Here is a 19443-nt window from a genome sequence, read left to right as displayed (position 1 = left end):
GCATCCACCCCCTCTTGCCTTCCTCCCCACCCAGCTGGCGGCCAAGGAGGGGAAGGTGCGGGACCTGGAGGATATTCTGGCACGGGAGCACGAGACCAGCCGCCGCATCCTAGCGGACAAGGAGCGGGAGATGGCCGAGATGCGGGCCCGCATGCAGCAGCAGCTGGACGAGTACCAGGAGCTGCTGGACATCAAACTGGCCTTAGATATGGAGATCAACGCCTACCGAAAACTACTGGAGGGCGAGGAGGAGAGGTGGGCAAACTTTGCCATCCCCTGCAGAGCCCGACCAGTGAAGCTGGGCAGACCTTGGCCTGGGGACCTCCTCTGAGCTGGGGCTGGGCAAGGGCCCCCCCATAGGCAGTCTGGGACCTTCGCGTGCTGGAAAAAGTTTGCCTCTCATTGAGGCTTCGGTGCACAGGAAGTGTTCAGGTTCATATTGGATTTGGACAGATCTGGGGTTTGTCCAGCTGCCCCTCCTTTGGGGGGAGCATTTGGGGGCCCTCCTAGGACAGGTTGGGCAGACCCTTCAGGCGGAAAGATCGGTTTGGCTTGAGTGCTTCTCCTAGCACGGAGGGTGGGCAGCGCAGCCTCCTGGAACAAAACCTTCTGTTTGCTGTGGGGAGCACAGGTGCATCCATGGGGAGGCAGCAGCCTCTGCCTCAGCCCCCCCACCTCTCTTTTCCCCCCCAGGTTGCGCCTCTCCCCCAGCCCCTCCTCCCAGAAGAGCGGCACGCGCATCCGTGTCACTTCTTCCACCCAAAGCTCCACCAAGAAAAGGAAGCTGGAGGACAGCGAGAGCCACACCAGCTTCTCCCAGCATGCCCGGACCAGAGGCCGTGTGGTCGTGGAGGAGGTGGACCTGGAGGGCAAGTTTGTCCGGCTGAGGAACAAGTCGAACGAGGTGGGTGCCGGTCGTGGCAGGTTGCCGGTCCAGCACCCCTGGGCCAAAGGGGGGCTGAGGAAATCATTTGGTCCTGGTGTCCACATAAATCTAGGATTTCTTTGATTTCAAAATGATGTTGACCCTCTGTCATAATGGGCTGTAGTATATGTGCTGGTTTTGGCCTTACAGGCAAGGTCACTTCCGGTTTCAGCAAGCTACAATGAAAGACGGGGTGGATCTGCCTTAGGGGATCCAGTTCCACAGTGACTGGATTTATGATGCCTTTGATGGGAAAGGGGCCTACGAACTCGGGCACTAATTTCTTAGAAGGTTATAGTGGTTGCAGAAACCTAATTAAGATAGGTAAACTCTCCTCAGTGTGGACAGTTACCTGCTCAAGTTTTATAGGTGTTCCTGGCTTCACCTAGAGAGCCTTTCTGACTATTGGCCAGGTGTTTCCCAATTGGTTCATCCATTCCTTAAGGCAGTAGTTCCCAACCTTTTCTATCCCCTGCACCCATAGAATGCTTCTGATATATTCTCACACCCCTTACAAAAATGTTCAAAATCACGGCAGCGAATTATGCATATACACTATAATTTTGAAACTTCTAAGCCCAAGTTTTTGCACCCCCTGGAATATCATCTAGCACCCCTGGTTGGGAACCCCTGCCTTAAGGGATGGGATGGTGGGTTCATTGGTTGACAGATCAGGCATTGGTTTAAACACTTCGTTCCCTCCATGTAGATGCGGCTCCATTGAGGACCATTGAGTGGTGCTTTAGGAACCACTCGTCTTTTTCTAAAGCTTGTTTGAATGCTGTTGAGGCATCACTGTCTACTGGTATGGGGGTTCTCTTCTGTGATCTTGTAATCACCGGGGCTGGTAGCTGCTGTGCTGGCAATAACGGCGTGACTACATCCGCTTTGGTGCTCTTATACTGCAACATTCTAGAGAGGGCATCAGCTGAACAATTCTTGCCTCCTGCCAAGTAGTGGAGAGTAAAATTGAACTGATGGAAATGTTGGGCCCACCGTGCTTGCTTGGGATACAACTTCCTAGGCAGTTTGAGAGCTTCTACGTTTTTATGGTCAATCCATACTTGGAAAGGGATTTTGCTCCCTTCCAGGAAATGCCTCCAGGTGAGAAGGGCCCAGCACACCGCATAAGCTTCCTTCTCCCAGACCACCCAGCGTTGTTCGGTTTCTGATAATTTTTTGGAGGTGTAGGCGCAGAGCGGTAATTGGCCCTTCTCGTTCTGTTGGAGTAACACCACTTCCACTGCTACATCGCTGGCATCAGCTTGAATTACAACTCCCTTCTTTGGGTCTGGGTGTTTTAATATTAGCTCTGCCGCGAAAAGCCTCTTTAACTTTTAAAATGCCGCCTGGCACTCCATAGTCCATTTTAGAGGCTGGCTTGTTTTTAATAGGTTTGTGATAGGTAAGGCAATCGGGGTGAAAGAAGAGATGAATTGCTAGTAGAAATTCGCAAAACCCAGAAAGCTTTGTAGTTGCTTTCTGGTACGGGGCTGCCCATTCCAGAATGGCACGTACCTTTTCCAGATCCATTTCCACCCTGTCATGCAAGATCCGATAGCCCAGTTAATCAATTTTCTACTTATGGAGCTCATACTTTGATAATTTCACCGAGAGTTTGGCTGCCCAGAGCTTGTTCAGGATCACCCTGACCAATTTCACGTGTTCGGCTTTCGTTTTGGTGTAGATTAATATATTGTGCAGGTATTGATTCTCCAGGGATGGAGAACCTTTGTGTATATAACTTTATTAAAGTTTTGAAGAAGCAAGATAAAAACCAGCAAGAACTAATCGAGTAAAGAAAGAAGAAAAAAGAAAAGAGGAAAAGAAGAAAAAGACAGGGACCAGAGTGCAGGAAAAAAAACCCAACTCTTTGTAAGAGTTATTAAGTACAAATGTAAATTAACCTCTTACTCTCTGATTACTTAACATTTACTTAACATTTTTTATCTTCTATTTCTTTCCTAATCATCAATGCCAGGGATGGACAACTTAGAGGAGGAGCTGGCTGCAGCTCTTTCGGATTGGGACCAATCTGGAGAAAGTCTTCCAGTTTCACTTTAAGCTCTGTGTGTTTGTGTGTCTGTGTGTGTCTCTGTGTGTGAGATGATTCTTTTGTTCCTGCAATTATTTGCAGTGTTTTCAAAGCTCAGCCCCCAAATACAGAGCTGCAGGTACTTTTCTCCTTAAAATGCAGGTACTTCGGGACTGACATTTCATAGTCTTTGGAGACATTCTCCCTGAACAAAATGGTTGTAACTTTGAGTAATAGATTCCTCCCAAAATGTCCCAGAGCTGCTGTTCAAAAGATAACTGGACTTTCTTAACATTTTTCCTTGAAAACATTTCACTTCTCATCTAAGAAGCTTCTTCGGTTCTGAAGCTTCTTGGGTGAAAAGCAAAACACAAAACACACATTCAAGGAAGAGAATGGGTCCAGTTGCCTCTTAAACAACCCCTCTGGAACAACCCTGACCTGCATGCTTGAAGATCTCCATAAACATCCTGCAGAAATGCAGGTTCCGGGTGAGCAGAGTGTTCGAGTCTCAAGTATTGGTGGAGGCGAAATGGGGTCAGCTTAGGAAAACCTCAGAACTGCCTCCCTTTTGGCTAGCCCAGCCTCCCCCCCAGCCGGCCTGGCATCCCTTGGGCCACCCAACCCCCCGCAGAGGCCTGCCACGGCTCCTCTCTTGTGTCTCCTTAGGACCAGCCTCTGGGGAACTGGCAGATCAAGCGCCAGAATGGAGACGACGCCCCCATGTGCTATCGGTTCCCTCCCAAATTCACCTTGAAGGCTGGCCAGCTGGTTACGGTGAGCAGCAGCGGTGGGCTTGGTGGGCAGGAACGGTTGGGGTCCCAGGTCGGGAGAAGCGGCAGGGGGGACGAGGTGCCAGGAGGAGCCCCCCGCCCCTCTGGTTCCTGTGCCAGCCGCAGGGAGCTTCTGTGCCAGGGTGATCAACCTCGTCTCTTCCTCCTCCTCCTGCAAGATCTGGGCTGCTGGCGCGGGGGCATCCCATAACCCCCCCACGGACATGGTCTGGAAGAACCAAAGCTCCTGGGGTTCCGGCGACAGCTTGCGCACCGCCCTCCTCACCTCCAGCGGGGAGGTAAGGCACCAGCATTCGGGGGCGGGCGGAAGACCCCACGGTGTCTCTTGTTGCAAAGAGCACTGTGGGTGGGCAAAGGGGTAGAGCATTGTTTATTTGTTTAATTAATTTAATTAATCTACCTCTGGGTTGCGCAATTAATCATGCTGTCCAGAGTATCCCAGGGTGGCCTACAAATACAATAAAAACAGAGATAGAAAAACAATTAGAAATATAGGAGTTATAATTACACAAAAATAAATAGCCTATTATGGATGCATAATTGCACAATGGCTGGGGGCTGCTCTCTCTTCTCCTCCCAGTTGCCTCTTTTCCTCATCAGGTGGATGCAGGGCCCCCTCCCCCCAAATTTTCTTTCCTAAAAATTCCCCCTTCCCCCCAAATAAATCCTGGAGATCAGGATGATGCCTTTGTGACTCTTCATTCCCATTTAATTCTGAAACAATTCAGAGCCTGTCAAAACAGACAAAGCAAGGGGAGGGGGCGTCACATGGGACCCCAGGGACTAACAAGTCAGGGGTGTGTGTGTCAGTGGATACATCCTGGCACTTTTCTTGGTGCCAGCACCGAAGGGGCCTTCCCCTCCTGGTGTGGGAAACACACTTGGTGTGACCCGGAGCTTCGCTGAGGCTGGACCTGGGTGCAAGGCGCTCTGCCTGCCTGCCCACTTGCTTCCCTGTCTTCCTTCCTGGCCCAGCTGCTGCCCCCCCCAAATCCTGCTGTGCTGGGGTGGCCCAGTATCAGCCCTCCCATTTCTTCCTCTCTCCCTCCCTCCCTCCAGGAGGTGGCCATGCGGAAGCTGGTCCGGTCAGTCATAGTGAATGATGGTAATAAAAAGGAGGACGAGGATGGCAGCAGCCACGGCCAACATCACCATGTGAGTTTGGGGGGACGGGAGGGGGGCATCCGCTTGCTTCTCGGGGGCTGGGTTAGCAAGCACGATGTCATGGTTCCGACAGAGAAAAATAAAGCAGAATTCCAAGGCTTGCAAATTCCTCACAAGAACGTGTTTATTAGTTACAAAGTATCGGCACACAAAAAGTGAAACCAAGTCTGAAGATCCAGGCAACAATTTCCCAATACAAAGTTAAGAAATCCCAGCCCTAAAGCTATGCAAGTAACTACGTTCCCCACTGCTTCTTCTCGGCAGGCTTTTTACACAACGCCCAGGCTGCAGTCCCAGGAGCAGCCAATGACCTTGGTTCCCATGGGACAAAAGATTATTTTGACTAGTGAAGCACCTGGCAAACCCCCTCCCTCCGTTTTACGTGGCAACCGAAAATGAGCAGGAATAATGGCTGCAGCCATGCTCCTTTGTAGAGTTGACTCATGACTCGGCAGCCGTTGCAAACGGCTTTAGTTGTGGGGTGAGCGGGGAAGTTTTTCCTGCTTTGAGACTTGTGGGAGAAATTCTTCCTCTGAAGGCATTTGGATTTATTTTTTTTAACCACGTTCTGCAGAGATTTTGTTCTGTTTGTTAGTTTGCAACTAAGATTAAGAAGATAAAAAAGGCCCGCAAAGAATGACAGTGAAAGCAAGCATACATGTGAGATAATCCTCAGTTGTAACCATTAATTATTCTCAGGTGCACAAATTGAAATATTTATATACCTCTCCTTGCTTGGTTTGCAAAGAATTTTAGTAAAGCCGGTAATTATTTATGTATCATTTGTTTTATTAATTAAATTTATCGCCATCCATGTCACTGACTCAAATCAACTCTGGGCGCCTGTCCCTTTGTGTACAGACTAGAGGAGAATAATGTCAGGGGATCTCTGGAGTCACAGAATGGAATCTTCCCAAGTATCAAGGGGTACTTAAAAAAATATGAAATAAGCATCTCTTAATCAAAACCTGAAATCAGAATAACTGAAGTATTTCCTTTTTGTGTATTGAACGCTTCAGATAACGTTGGAAAGCCTGTTTAGCATTCAACTGGCTAAGGTGCTCGCATTTAACAGGCGTGTAAATTTAACAAGCACGTTAAATAGAAAAAATGTCTTTAGCCTGACTTCCAGTGTGATTCTTTATTTCTGGAATAATTAAGAGGTCTTTTCCACACCAGGCTGTTTTAGGCTTCTAAGCCCCACGGCCAGCCAGTTTCAAGAGGAATCGTGTCCTTGCAAGAGACAAATCGGATGGAAGAGAATGTTTTTAGCTCAGGGTCGAACTGTGGGCTGTCCTTGCCGCTGTCTGGGCTTGGTAATTTTCTTACAGACGTTTCATCATCCAATTGGGTGACATCTTCAGTGCACTGATGACGTTACCTAGGTGGGTAATGAAACGTCTGCAAGAAAACCAGCAAGTTCACAGGGCACCAAGGACCCCATGGCTATGAACCTAATGTCTCCAGCCCCAGAAGGAGTCCCGGTCCGGACGGTGCCAAGCTTTGCCTCTTACCTTCTTATTTTTCCTTCCAGAGCTGCGGCAGCGGAGATCCGGGCGAGTACAACCTGCGTTCCCGTTCGGTGGTGTGTGGCACGTGTGGGCGGCCAGCAGAGAAGTCATCCGGGGGCACGAATGTGTCCACCACCTCCTCTTCCTCCAGCCTGACCGTCACGCACGGCTACCGCAGTGGGGGCAGCAGCCTCGGGGAGAGCCTCCTGCCGCATTCCTACATCCTGGGCAGCTCTAGCCCACGCCACCAGGTCAGTCAGGGGGTCGCCCCCGCAGGCATGCATCATCCTGGTGGCTTTGTGGTGGGAGCGAGGGGCCACCCACTCCTCCCCTTGCCGGGAGTGCTGTGTTTTTGTGCTTTAAGATGCCTCCAGGCAGGCAAAGGGTTGGCTGTGGGCATAACAGAGCTTCCTGGCACCTTCTGTGCCACACAGGGCTTACCAGCCAGGGCATTTTGGAAAGCCTGAACAGTGTGCGGGGGGTGGGGGTGGGTGGGTGAGGACCCTGAGAGGTTGCATTCTGGGTCTGCAAAGTTCACATGAGAACAGTTCAACCCCAGTTGGCTTTGTGCCCAGGGCTGTGTGCATTGTCTGGAATGATATAAGGTTTCCTGCTGGAACAGGGGTTGGACTAGAAGACCTCTGAGCTCCCACCCAGCCCTATGTTTCTGTGGGACTCTCTCGGAGGTGGCTGGAACATGGGAGGTACAGTTTGGGTATCCTGTCTCGCCCCTGTGGAATTGCATGACTTGGGAGGTTCAGACGGCTTCTTGGGGCTGGACACTCCCGTGTTGAGGTTCAGCATGAGGACAGCTGAGTGGGTGGGTGTGTTTGTGCGCACACGGGCGTGCAGTGGGCAGAGCCAGTTGGTGCAGCCAGCACACTGTCTGTTCTCCCAAGCAAATGGAAGTGGAGCTTCGCTGGGCCTGCTCAGTGACCGTCAAAGGTGGGGGACTTTTATGCAGAACATTTTGCACTCTGAAAAGGGGCTGTTCCTCCCCGGCATTCAGGAACTTGTGCAAATGTTGGTCGTGCTAATCAATCTGGGTGCCGAAATGGGGCTGGAGAGCGGTCTGAGCACACACAGGCAGTCTTAGCTGGGGGAGGAGCTGTTTTTCTTCTGGGTCAGGGAGGCCAATGTGTTCCTGCCCCATAAGCAGCCCTGTCCGGGTCTCCCCCATCCTGGTATTTTGAGAAAGGCCCAGTTCTGGATCAGCCCTGAATTTCAGTGCAACGGCTTCCCTCCAGAAGATGTGGGTGCTCCATCAATGGAGGCTTTTAAGAAGAGACTGAACAGCCATTGTCTGGAAGGGTAGAGGGTCTCCTGCCTGAGCAGGGGGTTGGACTAGGTGACCTCTGAGTCCCTTCCAACTCCGTAATTCTGTATTCTCTCTTTCTCTCCCCATAGGAACCATCAAACTGTAACATCATGTAGTTCTTCGATGTTTCCTGATATGTACACCCAGCCTGCTTGAAGTTTCTCTCCTTTGAGAAAAGCATATTTCAAAAATTTTCTACACAACACTTTATACTTATGCAACACATAACTATATATATAGATATATATATAAATACACCGAAGAAGCTTCAGGAGTTTTTTTAAGAAGGGGGAAAGTTTTCCTATCACAAAATTTTAAAAGGAGCCCTCCCAAAAAAGAAATGAAGCCCTATAATTTTAATATTTTTTTCTAGTAAGGGGGAGCGTGCAAATGGGAGTGTATGGATACGAGTGTGTGTGTTTCCTTGAATACCAAAGCTTTAGTTTTGAAAAACCAAAAAAATATTTCAAAGTTTTTCTCCTCCCGGGTCAGTGTTTGTCAACCCCATCAACTTTTAAAATGGGTGGACTTCAGCTCCCAGAATTCCCTAGCCAGCCAACATGTTGAAGTCTGGGAGTTGAAGTCCACCCATCTTAAAGTTGACGAGGTTGAGAAACGTTGCTCTGGGTTAAACTCTCTAAATGTATTGCACTTAACATCTCCCTATGAGGGTGTTAACCACTAACTAAACTATGGTTAACTCCTTGCCTTGCTCCCCGGCAATCCATGCACTTGAGCAGAAGAGCCCAACTCTCTTGAAGACACTACAAGCCAAGAGTTGGCCTTTGTTTACATTTTGAAAATGGAAGGGAGACTTTCATGCGGAACCCATTTTGGTTCCCAATGATACATGGGGGATGTCCCAGGTTGAACCCAGGTTCTCAACCCTGGCAAGTTTAAGGACATCAACTCCCAGAATACCCCAGCCAGTATGGGGGACGACGGCATCCTGGGAGTTGAAGTCCACCCATTTTAAAATTGCCAAGATGGAGAAACGTGAATTTAACCTCATGTCGGTCCACTCCAGCCCAAATCAGGTTGTTTAATACCTGCATTAAAACACTTTAAGAGATGATAATTCAATAATTATCCTTATTTTAGCCAGGTGTTTCAGAGAAGTCATCTCTGGTTCCATTCAGGATTGCTTTGTGCTTGTTTTCCAATGTGGCCTTTCCCGTCCTCCCTTGTAAGAAGACAGCGCCTTTAGATGCTTCTTGACCTGCTTCGCTTTAGTGGCTACGCTGATCTCCCCGCCCGGCCCCTTGCCCAACCCTACCAATGGTGCACGGTGCCTGGGCGTGTGTAGAGTGCCTTGCCTTGGCAGGGGATGTAGAAGTGGGCTGCCTGTGTCCGGCCTAGGAACGCCTGGGCTTCAGACAGCCTTCCAGGGCTCCAGAATGGTGAGGAATGACTTGAGAAAAGTGCCTTCATTTCCCTGCTGTGGGATCCAGTCAAGGGGAGATGTGGGTCTTTGGCCTGCAGCTCCTGCTCCGAGACTGAGCTGTGGGGCGGGGGAGAGGGAGGTGCCAGCTGTGCTTTCCAAAACGGGCCCCGCTCTGCTCCACCAGGAGGAGAGGTCCAGGTCTTCTCCTGGTCTTGGAGCAGAGATCAGCAGTCCCGTTTGGTGCCCTGAGGTCCAGGTTAAGTCTGGAGAAAGTAGCTGTTGTACGGGGTTTGGGAGTTGAAGCCCACCATTCTTAAAAGTTGCCCAGATTGAGCAACCCTCGTTAAGGTCATGTTCTTCAACTGGGCGTTGATGGTGGCTGGCCTCCTGACCCATGAATCCGGAGCATGTCTTCCTTGGACACCTCCCGCCCCAGAGGATCCATTGGTGGGATCCCTGCCTCCCCCCTGCCCCCCATCCTTTTGGACGGGCTGTTCTGGGCCTTCCCCTTTGAGAATTTGCTGGGGAAGGGTAAATCCTCTTAAGGGGGGAGGGACCTGGGGAGGATCGATAATTTTTCCCACTGGCCAGTTGCTGCTTTGGCTTCCTGGGAAGGAGGAAGAGCTGGAGAGTTTCTGGAGAGCCCCCCCATGGCCTCTGCCCCCCCCTTCCAGGTATGTCCCATGTGCCTGGTGGGGGCAAGCCTGAACCCCCACCCCACCCCTGTCCTGTTCAAAAAGTTGGCCCAGAATAGACGGTTCTTCCTCCAAGAAGCCCCTTGGAGTAGAAAGCGGCTGCAATTCTTCAACTTCTGCTCTTGCCTCCCACGGGGGTCCCCCCGGCTGCCCTTTTGAGGCAGCACCCCTCTTTCTCCTGCCACTCGTTCCTTTTGCCCTTGGAGGGAGGCAGCCTTTTGAAAGCCCTCTCCTCAGGAACGCTGGCAGGATTCAGCACCCAGGGCTGCTGTGGGGTGCCCTGCCTCCTTCGTGGGGACAACAGCCTGCCTTTAAATTGGGGGGGTGGGGAGGAGGGGAGGGCACCAGCCAAACATAAACCAGCCCGCTGCTTGCTCCTGCCTGGTGCAGATGCTTTCTGACTGAGGGGGGTGGGTCTTCTCTGCTCCACCTGGACCCAAGGCCTCGTCCTCTACTTGCTCGCTCTTTCTCTGTCCTTCTAGGAAAGGGCACCACTGGGAGCAGCTCTTTGGAGAAGGCTCTCCTTTTAATTTGGGGTGCTGTTAATTTGGGGTGTTGTTGGCTGGGTCTGCCAAGGCCTGCTTTGCTGATCTGATGGCAATTGTGCAGTATTTCTGTATTTTCTTAAACCAATATAGTTATACAAAAAGATGGGTGTTGTCTTTCTTTCATCGCGGGGCGGGGGGGCGGGGAGTTGCTTGGCTTTAGGTTCCCACCCCACGTGGATCTCCCCCCAGGGAGGCAGGGTCACTCTGGTGTTTAAGCCACCACGCTGCCTGTGCACACACCACCTGAGCAGTGGGGATGCTGTCTGAGCATGGAGGATGCGACCCATGGAAAAATGCCTCTGGGCTGCAATGGAGCCGGCGGCCTTGTCCTCCAGACTAGGGCAGGAGATGCAGTCAGACTTCAGCCCCCCACAACAGCCCCCCTGCTCTTTGTGGAGGACACGTCCTCCCAGGCAAGGCCAGGTGGTTGGTGGGAAGACCTGCCAATCGATCCGCAGTGCTGACTCACCTGGAGCCGAAGGAGGCGGGCAAGGCGCTGGGCTCCAGGTGGTCTGCCTGTTTCCATCGCCCACTTCAGATGCTCTGGCTGCAGGAAACCACAGAAGCTCTCGGTGGCCACCCGTTTCCTTGTGGTCTGTGCCGGCCTCTGATGGGAATGGTCCGCGAAGAGGGTCTCCTGCCCTGCCCACGGCGTGGTCCCCCAGGGCAGGACAGGACAAGAAATAAAGGGTGGGAGATCCAGCCTGAAACTAAGGCGGCCTTTCCTGCCGGTGAGAACGAGTCTCCTGCGTGAGTGGGGGGGCTGGACTAGAAGACCTCCGAAGTCCCTTCCAACTCTGCTACTCTGTAGTCTGTGGTGACAGCCCCTTCCTGCTCCTCGCCCTCCCCTGTTCTCCCCCCAGACCTGCCCCTTGGAAGGAGAGGCTGGCTGGAGGTGAGTGAAGGAAGGGGCTGGGGTGGGGTGGGGTGGGGTGGGGGCACCAGCTTCGAAGCAGCCCCTTAAAGAAGAAGGGAAGGCGGCAGCCGAGGAAGGGGCCCTGCCGTGCTGCGGTTTTGCTTTTAAGAGCAACCTTGGATCCCAGCAGCGATAAATCAAGCAGGTGGCCGGGAGACCTTGGTTTTAGGAACCTGCAGCCGACTGTAATTGATCCCACGTGGTGGACTTCCAAAGCAAGGTAATCCACCCAGAGCACTGATAAGAGGAGCTGCTGTGCCGCATAACTGCAAACAATTCCTACAAGGAGAAAATACAGACGTTCTATTCATGTGTGAATTATTTATTAAATTTAGAGTCTGCTCCTCTCTCACTGAGGGACCCTGGGCGGTGTTACAAGTGAAATATTAAAACATAAAAACTATATAAAAATTACACAAGAGGCGAAGACGGTTTAAACTCAGAACTAAAGGCTCCTCTAAAGTCTTAGGGAAGATCTGGAAATAAAAATGATCCACACAGGAATGGGAAATGCAGACTAATATGCTGGAGATGTTGGTGTCAGAAAAGCTAAAGCTTGAGAGTGGTTGGGCAAAATGTTCAGAATTTTTTTTTTAAAAAAGGGATTCTTTAGATATGTTCAAAAGAAAACAATCGATGCATAGCTGCTTAATGAAGGCAGCAAAACGTTGCTAGTCATTAATATAAAAAAGCAGATATATTTTACCAACTATTTTGGTTCAATTTTACCCACAAAAAACCTCTGAGAAATTGAAAAATGAGGTTCATCTCAACAAGGAAGTCTAGTCTGAGGATTTTTCTGTGCCAGTCCCCCTCTCTGCCCAGTCCCCCTCACGGCGGGCGCTTCTTGTTATGGGGGATATAATAGGAGAAGGAAGGTGGGTTGGGCATGTTCACCGTCTTGAGTTATTTGCGATAATAAAGCCAATACAAAGATACCATGACTCTTGAAACAGGCCATTTCACAGGTGGGGGGAGTGCATCTGAGGAAGGGTCCTGGGATCTGGCCAGTCCCCTATGGGTTACCTTGGAGAAATTGGGGGGAGGAGGCGAAGAAGCATCAGGATCTTGCCAAACTGGCATCTTGTTTTTCAATCAGTTTGTGGGAATGTTGGAGACGCTGGTGATTTTGCGGTGTTGAAGCCCTGGTGCATTCCCCACCCCCCATGCTCTTTCTCACCTGCTCTCCGGTAACTTGATCAAAGTACCCCAGAGTGAAGAACAGAAGGACACATGAAAGGCTCAAAGCTGAACTTTGTACAGGCAGTTTTCAACTTACAACCTTTCTTTCCACTGTTGTTAAGTGAATCACTGCAGTTCTTAAGTTAGCAACATGGTTGTTAAGTGAATCCGGCTTCCCCATTGAATTTGCTTGTCAGAAGGTCTCATAAGGGGATCACGTGACCCCGGGATACTGCAGCCGTCATAGATACGGGTCAGCTGCCAAGGATCTGAATTTTTATCAGGTGACCTCTGTGTGTGTGTATTGCGTGCTCCAATGGTTTGGTGAAAAATGATCATAGTTTTTTCACTGCTGTTGTAACTTTGGTCACTAAATGAACTGTTATAAGTCGAGGACTGCCTTTCTTTGGTGCGATGGTTTACAAAACAACCTTTTGTTTTACATTTGACAACATTTCAAACCGTTTCTATACTTACAAAATTGTTCTAATCATCAAAAATAAAATCAGTTTCATATTTTTTTTAGTTTTGAGAGAAAAGCCCAGCAGCGATTTCCAAGCTGAAAGAAAGCTAGATAAATTCTTTAGTCAATTTTGCCATTTCTGCAACATCACTGTGTACCGAAGGCCGGCAATTAAGATAACGTACAAAATGCATTAGGTATCAACCACCGGTACAGGATACAAAACGCCGGCTACTGATACAGAAGCGATTGCACAAAACCCCAGGCCCGTCGGAAGGCAAACTTTCCATCTACGGAGGGGTGATAACGCGCTGCCGCCCCCGCCCGCCTCTCCGTTTCAAGCAAGTCAAAGGGTCTCCCGGGTATTTCCCACCGGTGGCCACTAGGGGGCAGGAGCCGCCCGTTCTGGACTCCGGGGCGTCTCCTGGAGAAAACTGCTTTGAAGAGCGAGGGAAAAAAGGGAAAGACGCGTCGAGGTGCCCAAGTCGCGAAGCTGCCGCCTGGGGAATCCTGGGAGTTGGAGTCCATCCCTGCGAAGGTGGCCGAGTCTGAAGTCTGAGGTTTGGGGCCAAGGGGAGCCCCGCGCTTCCCCCGAGGGCGCCGGCCGGGCGCCGGTCCCACCTGCCGGCCGGGGGCGGGGGCGGGGGAGCCTGGGCGCCCACCGGGCTCCGGAAAGGCCGGGGGGGGCGCTCCGGACTGGCCCCTTCGCAAGAGCGCCAGACGCCCCCAGCGCCGCGGGGCAGCCCCGCTCCTTCGCCGGGCGGGCCGAGGGCGCAGCGGGCGCGCGGGGCAGACGGAGCCTGCAGCCGGGGGAGCGGGGCGGGCTGCGGCGGGGCTGCTCTCCGCGGGCTGCCAGCCTGGCCGGACCCCTCCGGGACCCCGGCGCCCCGGGACCGCGGCTCCGGCGGGGCAGCCGCCCCCTCCCCTCCCCTCCCCTCCGCCCTGGCCGGGCAGCTCACGTGGCGGCGGCGCGCGGGCTGCTGACCCGCCTACCGGCCGCCCGGAGGCGGCGAGAGCGGCGCGGCTGCCCCGGAGGGTCTCCCGGCCGGGAAGCGGCGCGAGGCGAAGGGGGCGGCGGAAGGGCCGGGCCGGCCACGGGGCGCGGAGGAGCGGCCGCCCGGAGGAGCCCGGAGGAGCCGGAGAGCGTCGGCAGGTGGGGCGGGCCCGGGGCGGCGGGGGGCAAAGGCGGGCCGGGCGCGGGCGAGCGGACGAAACGGCTCCTCCCGCCCGTCCCGTGGCCGGCTTGGGCCGCCGCCGGGAGGACGGGGCGCCGGGACTCTCCCTGCCGCCGCGCCCCCGACTCCGGCGACCCCTGGCCCGGCCCGGCTCCTGCGGCGTCCCGGGGGCGGAGCGCCGCCGCCCGACTTCAGCCCGGAGCCGTCGAGGCGAGACTGAGCAGCCGCGGGGCTCCCGAGCAGCCTGCCCGGCGGACGCGCAGAAGCCCCCGGCCGCCTCGGGCTCGGGCGGACGCGCGGAGCGGGGCGGCGGGCGGCGTTCCTCCGCGGAGCCTCCGCGGTCCCTTCCCTGCCCAGGAGCGCCGTTTGGGGGCGTCTTTGGCGGGGCCGAGCTTTCCCAGAAGAGTCCCTGGAGGCAGCCTTAAGATGGGTGGGCTTCAACTCCCCGAATCGGTGGTGTGGAAAATGGCCATAATTCTCCGAACTTCAAACTATGGCTATTATAAGTCGAGGACTACCTGTATTTATTTGATTTCCCCCCACACGCACACACGCTTTTATTAGTTTATAAATAAGTTAAGGTGGTGAACATACCTGTTGCTCCTTCTTCTTTCTGTTTTCCCCATCACAACAGCCCTGCGAGTTGGGCTGGGCTGAAAGAGAGAGAACGCTCCAAGGTCGCCCAGCTGCCTTTCAGGGCTCACGCGGGACTCAAACTGGCCGCTTGCTGGTTTCTAGGCCTGCGCCTTAACTAGCGCCAGGCCGCCTCCCTTGGGCTGGCGTGTTTTTGTGAAAGGAGTCTTGTGGAAGTTTCTCCAGGAGGTTTTCTACTGCTTTGGCCAGAGCATCTTCCTGACCCAGACCCGACTCTGTCACCATTCTTGACCTGAGAAGTCTGTCCTTGTTTCTTACTGCTTGCTGGCAAAGGAAATAAAAGGGTTTGGAGAAAAAAAATCTGCAGAATTCTGGCCTCCCTCTTTCCACATTTTGAGCAACAGCCCCCCCCCCAGTCCTCTTGCTATCCTTGACAGAGTTCCAGAGAGTTAATTTTATTTATTTATCTGTAGAATTTATCTACTGCTCAGTCCTTATGGACCCCTGGTAGTCCCTGCTAAACTCTGGTATTTTATATAATGAAAGGGAAACACGCAGAGGAGTTAACATGAATTGCAATTCATCAATTCAAGTTAAATTCACATATGGAATGAATAGAAGTGCTGCCCCCCCCCCCCCCGCCCCCGGATCAGACCCTCAGTCCAGTTGCCTGATCTCACAAGAGCCAACCAGCTGCCTGAGGGAGCCCACCGCTCTCCCAGCAGGGGGTCTCCTTCTGGGGCAGCCCCACCACCCTCGAGGCTAAAAGCCGTGGATCCCCATGAACCCATCAGGTCCGTCTTTGAAGCCAGCCAAGCTGGCAGTAGCCAGCACCTCCCCTCCTGCTAAGACTGAGTTGCTTGGAGATCTCCTTTTTGCCTCCTCTGATTCTTCCAGGATTCCATTTCATTGGGTGACCTTTGCTTCTGGCCTTTTGGGAAGGGGAGAATAGCTCCTCCACGTCCCCTTGGTCTACATCAGGGATAATTTTATACACCCTGAATCATGTCCCCCTCCTTCCTCTCCTTTCTGGAATAAAAAGCCCCAAAGCCACAGACTTTGCACCCAGGAAACTGCTGCAGCCCCTGGATCGTCTTAGTGAGTGTAAGGAAAGCGACTTTTGCCTGGAGTGGCGGTTCTCTGCCCTGAAACGCTGGCCTTGGGGCGCCCCTCTCCCCCCCGGAGGCTCTCATTAGCTCTCATGGCCAGTCGGAAGCGCAGCAGTGGCCTTGGCGCACCAGAGGCCAGACTGGTCTAATCCAGAATCCTCCTTGCAACCAGGTGTAGCCGGATGCTGTGATCTGGATGCTCCCCTGAAAGATGAGATCCCCAGGCCAATAGCATCTTGCAGAGTCTTCTCGTCCACAGTTTCAAAGCTATCTTGTAGTAGGGAGTTCCATAGATTCGACACAGAGAAGAATGGACTTTTCTTAGTCCAGGGGCCTTTCATCAAGGACAGCTTTGTAATTATCCTGGATCCTTCGCCTTCAGCATGGCCCGATCCCTTTGTAGACCAAGAAAGTTGATCAATTGATTGACAAGAAGGAGGAGGGCTCCCCCCTCCACCCGCGGCAGTTGGCACCCTGGCACTTAATGCACACGATGAATCCCGATTCACTGAATCTGAACCCAGGCCCTGGGGCGGTTCTGAATGCCCAGATGCTGCCATCAAAGGTGGACGGTTGCAAAGGCCTCATTCTGCAATACAGTTTGACCAGTTGCTTAGCAACCATCCAAAGTCATGACGGATCTCCTCCAGGTGCTTATGGCCTGGTTCTGAAGTTCTGACAGCCTTCCCCCGGGGTCACGTGATCACATGCTGGGCCCTCAGCAGCTGCCCCACGGTCAGGACTGTTTGCAGTGTCCCATGTTCGTGGGACTGCGTTCTGTGGTTTTTGCCAAAAAAACAGCGTTTACTTCTGGTTTCCAGCAAAACCAGCCCAAAGCGAGCAATGGTGTTCGCTTTATGACTGCTGAGAAACGGTTGTAAAATCTTTTGTAACCCGCTTTAGAACAGTCACATCTTATGACTGTAATGGGTAGGCTCCATTACGGTCGTAAGTCCAGGACTCCCTGTATCACCACCCAGTTCCCGGCACGGCTTCTTCCGAATCCTTGTGCTCAAAGCAGAAGGATTAGCTGAAGATGCACTTTTGGCAAGGTCAGGTTGAGACAGGCTGGCCAACTGGCATTGTGCCCCTCTGGATGCCACAGGTGGGAAAGATGGGCAGAAACAAGGCCAGGAGCCTCTGGCCCTGGGTTCAAAGCAAAAACAGGCCCAGGGCGAAAGAGATTGAGAGAGAGAGATTGAGGAAGGGAGCGCTTGTTTGCATTCAGTTGGTGCGTCCCCCAAATTGGGGAGGGGTCGGGAGAAAAGTGCTGCTCCAGGTGCTGCTCACCTGAGGTTGGGGAGGAAGAGAGCCAGAGGTGAACCAAGGTGCAGAAATTAGAGGTAGGGGGAGAGTCTCGTCTCAGAGAAGTGGAGCCCCCGGGATGTTGGACCAGCCCATTGTCTTCCACTGGGAAGAATTAGATGGTTTGCAGAAATTCTGGGGCCAAAGCGAATCCACCTCTGGGAAGGGAGAGCTGTGGGGGAAGTTGCAAAATGTGGAGCAGAGACATCTGGGCTTAGGGCTCTCGCCTGGCCCGGGTTCTTGTTGGCAGCAGCCGGGTTTTCCCTCCAACCGCTCCTTCCCCCACAACGCCCCATCTCCACATCTGCTCCCCTCTGCCCCTCCCCCCTCTTCTCAGATGGGACTTCCAAGCTGGCGGTCTCCACAGAAGGAAGGCAGAGGACAGGCCCACCTAGGGTTCCTGCACCCCAAGGGGGTCCTGAAGGATTGGGGGGGGGAGACTAGCCTTCCCTTCTTGGGCTTTCCAGGAAATGGCACTTGGCAAGAAGTGACAGATTTACAGTGTTTCCCCCTAAGCCTGTTAGACTTCAGGGATGAGCAGGAAGTAAGCATTAAAATGGAAGAGGAAACAAATAGTTCAGAACTGGGGGGAAAATGTTTCCTGGGGTTGCATCTTACCTGCTGATTTATTTGACATAATATGCACAATGAATAATCAGAAATGCTGGACTGGAAGAAGAAGTAGGAGTTGGAATTAAAATTGCTAGGAAATCCATCAACCATCTCAGATGGGAGAATGGTCCCATTTTGAGGGCTGGAAGTGAAGAATTACAGAATAATGGAGCTGGAAGGGACCTTGGAGGTCTTCTAGTCCAACCGCCTGCTCAGGCAGGAGACCCTACACCATTTCAGACAAATGGTTGTCCAATCTCTTATTAAAAACTTGCAGTGTTGGAGCACCCACATCTTCTGGAGGAAAAGCGTTCCGCTCATTTTAATTGTTCTGTCAGGAAATTTCTCCTTCGTTTTAGATTGCTTCTCTCTTTATTTTCCATCTGTTGCTACTTCTCCTGCCCTCAGGTGCACTTAAGAAAGACTTAAGTAAACTGGTTAGAGGTGAAAGAACTCAGACAGACAGACAGACAGAGCGAGCGAGCAACAGGAGAAGTTGAAGCAGTTTCAGCCCAGAGATGCAACCGAAGGGAGCCACATCTGCTCCTTGGCAGAAGACCTAAACCAGGGGTAGGCAACCTTGGCTCTTTTATGACTCGTGGACTTCAGCTCCCAGAATTCTCAGGAATTCTGGGAGCTGAAGTCCACGAGTCATAAAAGAGCCAAGGTTGCCTACCCCTGACCTAAACTGACTGACTGACTGGCAGAGCAGAGACCTTGCTCTGCTCTGGTGGTCCGTCTCCTCCAGACCCTGTAAGTTTTCCATTTGCAATTTGTGAGCTGAAAGATGTGCTGTGGGAAAGGCAGAAGGAATGGAGGCTTCCGAATTGGGGTGCCAAAGAACATGGTGGAGAATTGCCTGGAGCTCTGGAACAGGAACTCCTCCAAGGGCAGAAGTCCAAGAAGGAAGCCCGGGTTTGGGGGTTCTGGGGAGGGATGCCGAGGCTGGAGAGGAGCAAGGAGGGTAGACGGAGGGCAAGGTGGCCAGTTCCTCACCCAGGACTTGCCAGAACTTAGGCAGTGCGACTGAACCATCCAGGAAGGGATCCCCTCCGACAGGTCACAATGAAATCACCGAATTTGTTTCCCATGTGGAATTAATTTGCTTGCGTAAGAGAATTAATCCATCGCAGGAACCTTGCCATGCAGCCCAAAGTGGTGTAACTGAGACGCAGGCTGCTGTTCTCCGGAATCAGCCGGGCCTAAGAATCGACAGCCCCTTTCTTTGGGATCTCCTCTTTCCAGCTCAGATTCTTCTTTCCTGCATTTGCTCCCCAACTTTTCTGGAGGGAAAGAAAGCAGGCAGCGAGATGGGGGTCGAGAGGAAAGTGGGAGGCTGGGCTGAACTGGATAGTTGCCAGGCTGAGAGACTCCTGGTGAAGGAGAAGCGGGGGGGGGGGGCCTTAGGGAGGAAAATCGCCCCTGCCCCATTCTTGGGGAGGGGTGGGTGGGGAACATCCTCCTTCCTTCCAGATGCCCCTGAAGAAAAAACCCCTCTTTGTGCATTGGAGCCAGCCAGGAGGGGGAAGGGGGGTGCAGCATGGCCTCATCCCGGAGAAAGACTTTGATTTTTCTTTGCAAAGAATCTTTTGGAAGCTTTTCTTTCCTCGCCCAAGAAGGGGGCGAGAAGGAGGAAGGGATTTCTTGTTTTCCTGGAGTTGGCGTCTGCCTCTGGATGGGAAAGAGAAGCAAGTGATAAACAGATCACTTGCA

At 52.6% G+C, this 19443-nt stretch overlaps 1 protein-coding gene across 2 annotated transcripts in view; it reads left to right on the top strand.

The window, feature by feature from the left end:
* Positions 1–10477, top strand: part of LMNA (lamin A/C) — a 37623-nt gene extending 27146 nt beyond the window's left edge. For both annotated transcript variants that reach the window (XM_083374576.1, XM_083374577.1), the window contains exons 6-12: positions 35–255; positions 694–904; positions 3630–3737; positions 3913–4032; positions 4814–4909; positions 6453–6680; positions 7837–10477. In XM_083374576.1, coding sequence (XP_083230702.1) covers positions 35–255; positions 694–904; positions 3630–3737; positions 3913–4032; positions 4814–4909; positions 6453–6680; positions 7837–7863 — 1011 coding nt within the window. In that variant the 3' untranslated portion in view covers positions 7864–10477. The remainder of the gene's footprint in view (positions 1–34; positions 256–693; positions 905–3629; positions 3738–3912; positions 4033–4813; positions 4910–6452; positions 6681–7836) is intronic.
* Positions 10478–19443: the final 8966 nt, after the last annotated feature.

Source organism: Vipera ursinii (genome assembly GCF_947247035.1).
Source record: "Vipera ursinii genome assembly, chromosome: 15".
Classification (NCBI taxonomy): domain Eukaryota; kingdom Metazoa; phylum Chordata; class Lepidosauria; order Squamata; family Viperidae; genus Vipera; species Vipera ursinii.
This window is presented reverse-complemented; position numbering and strand designations above follow the sequence as displayed.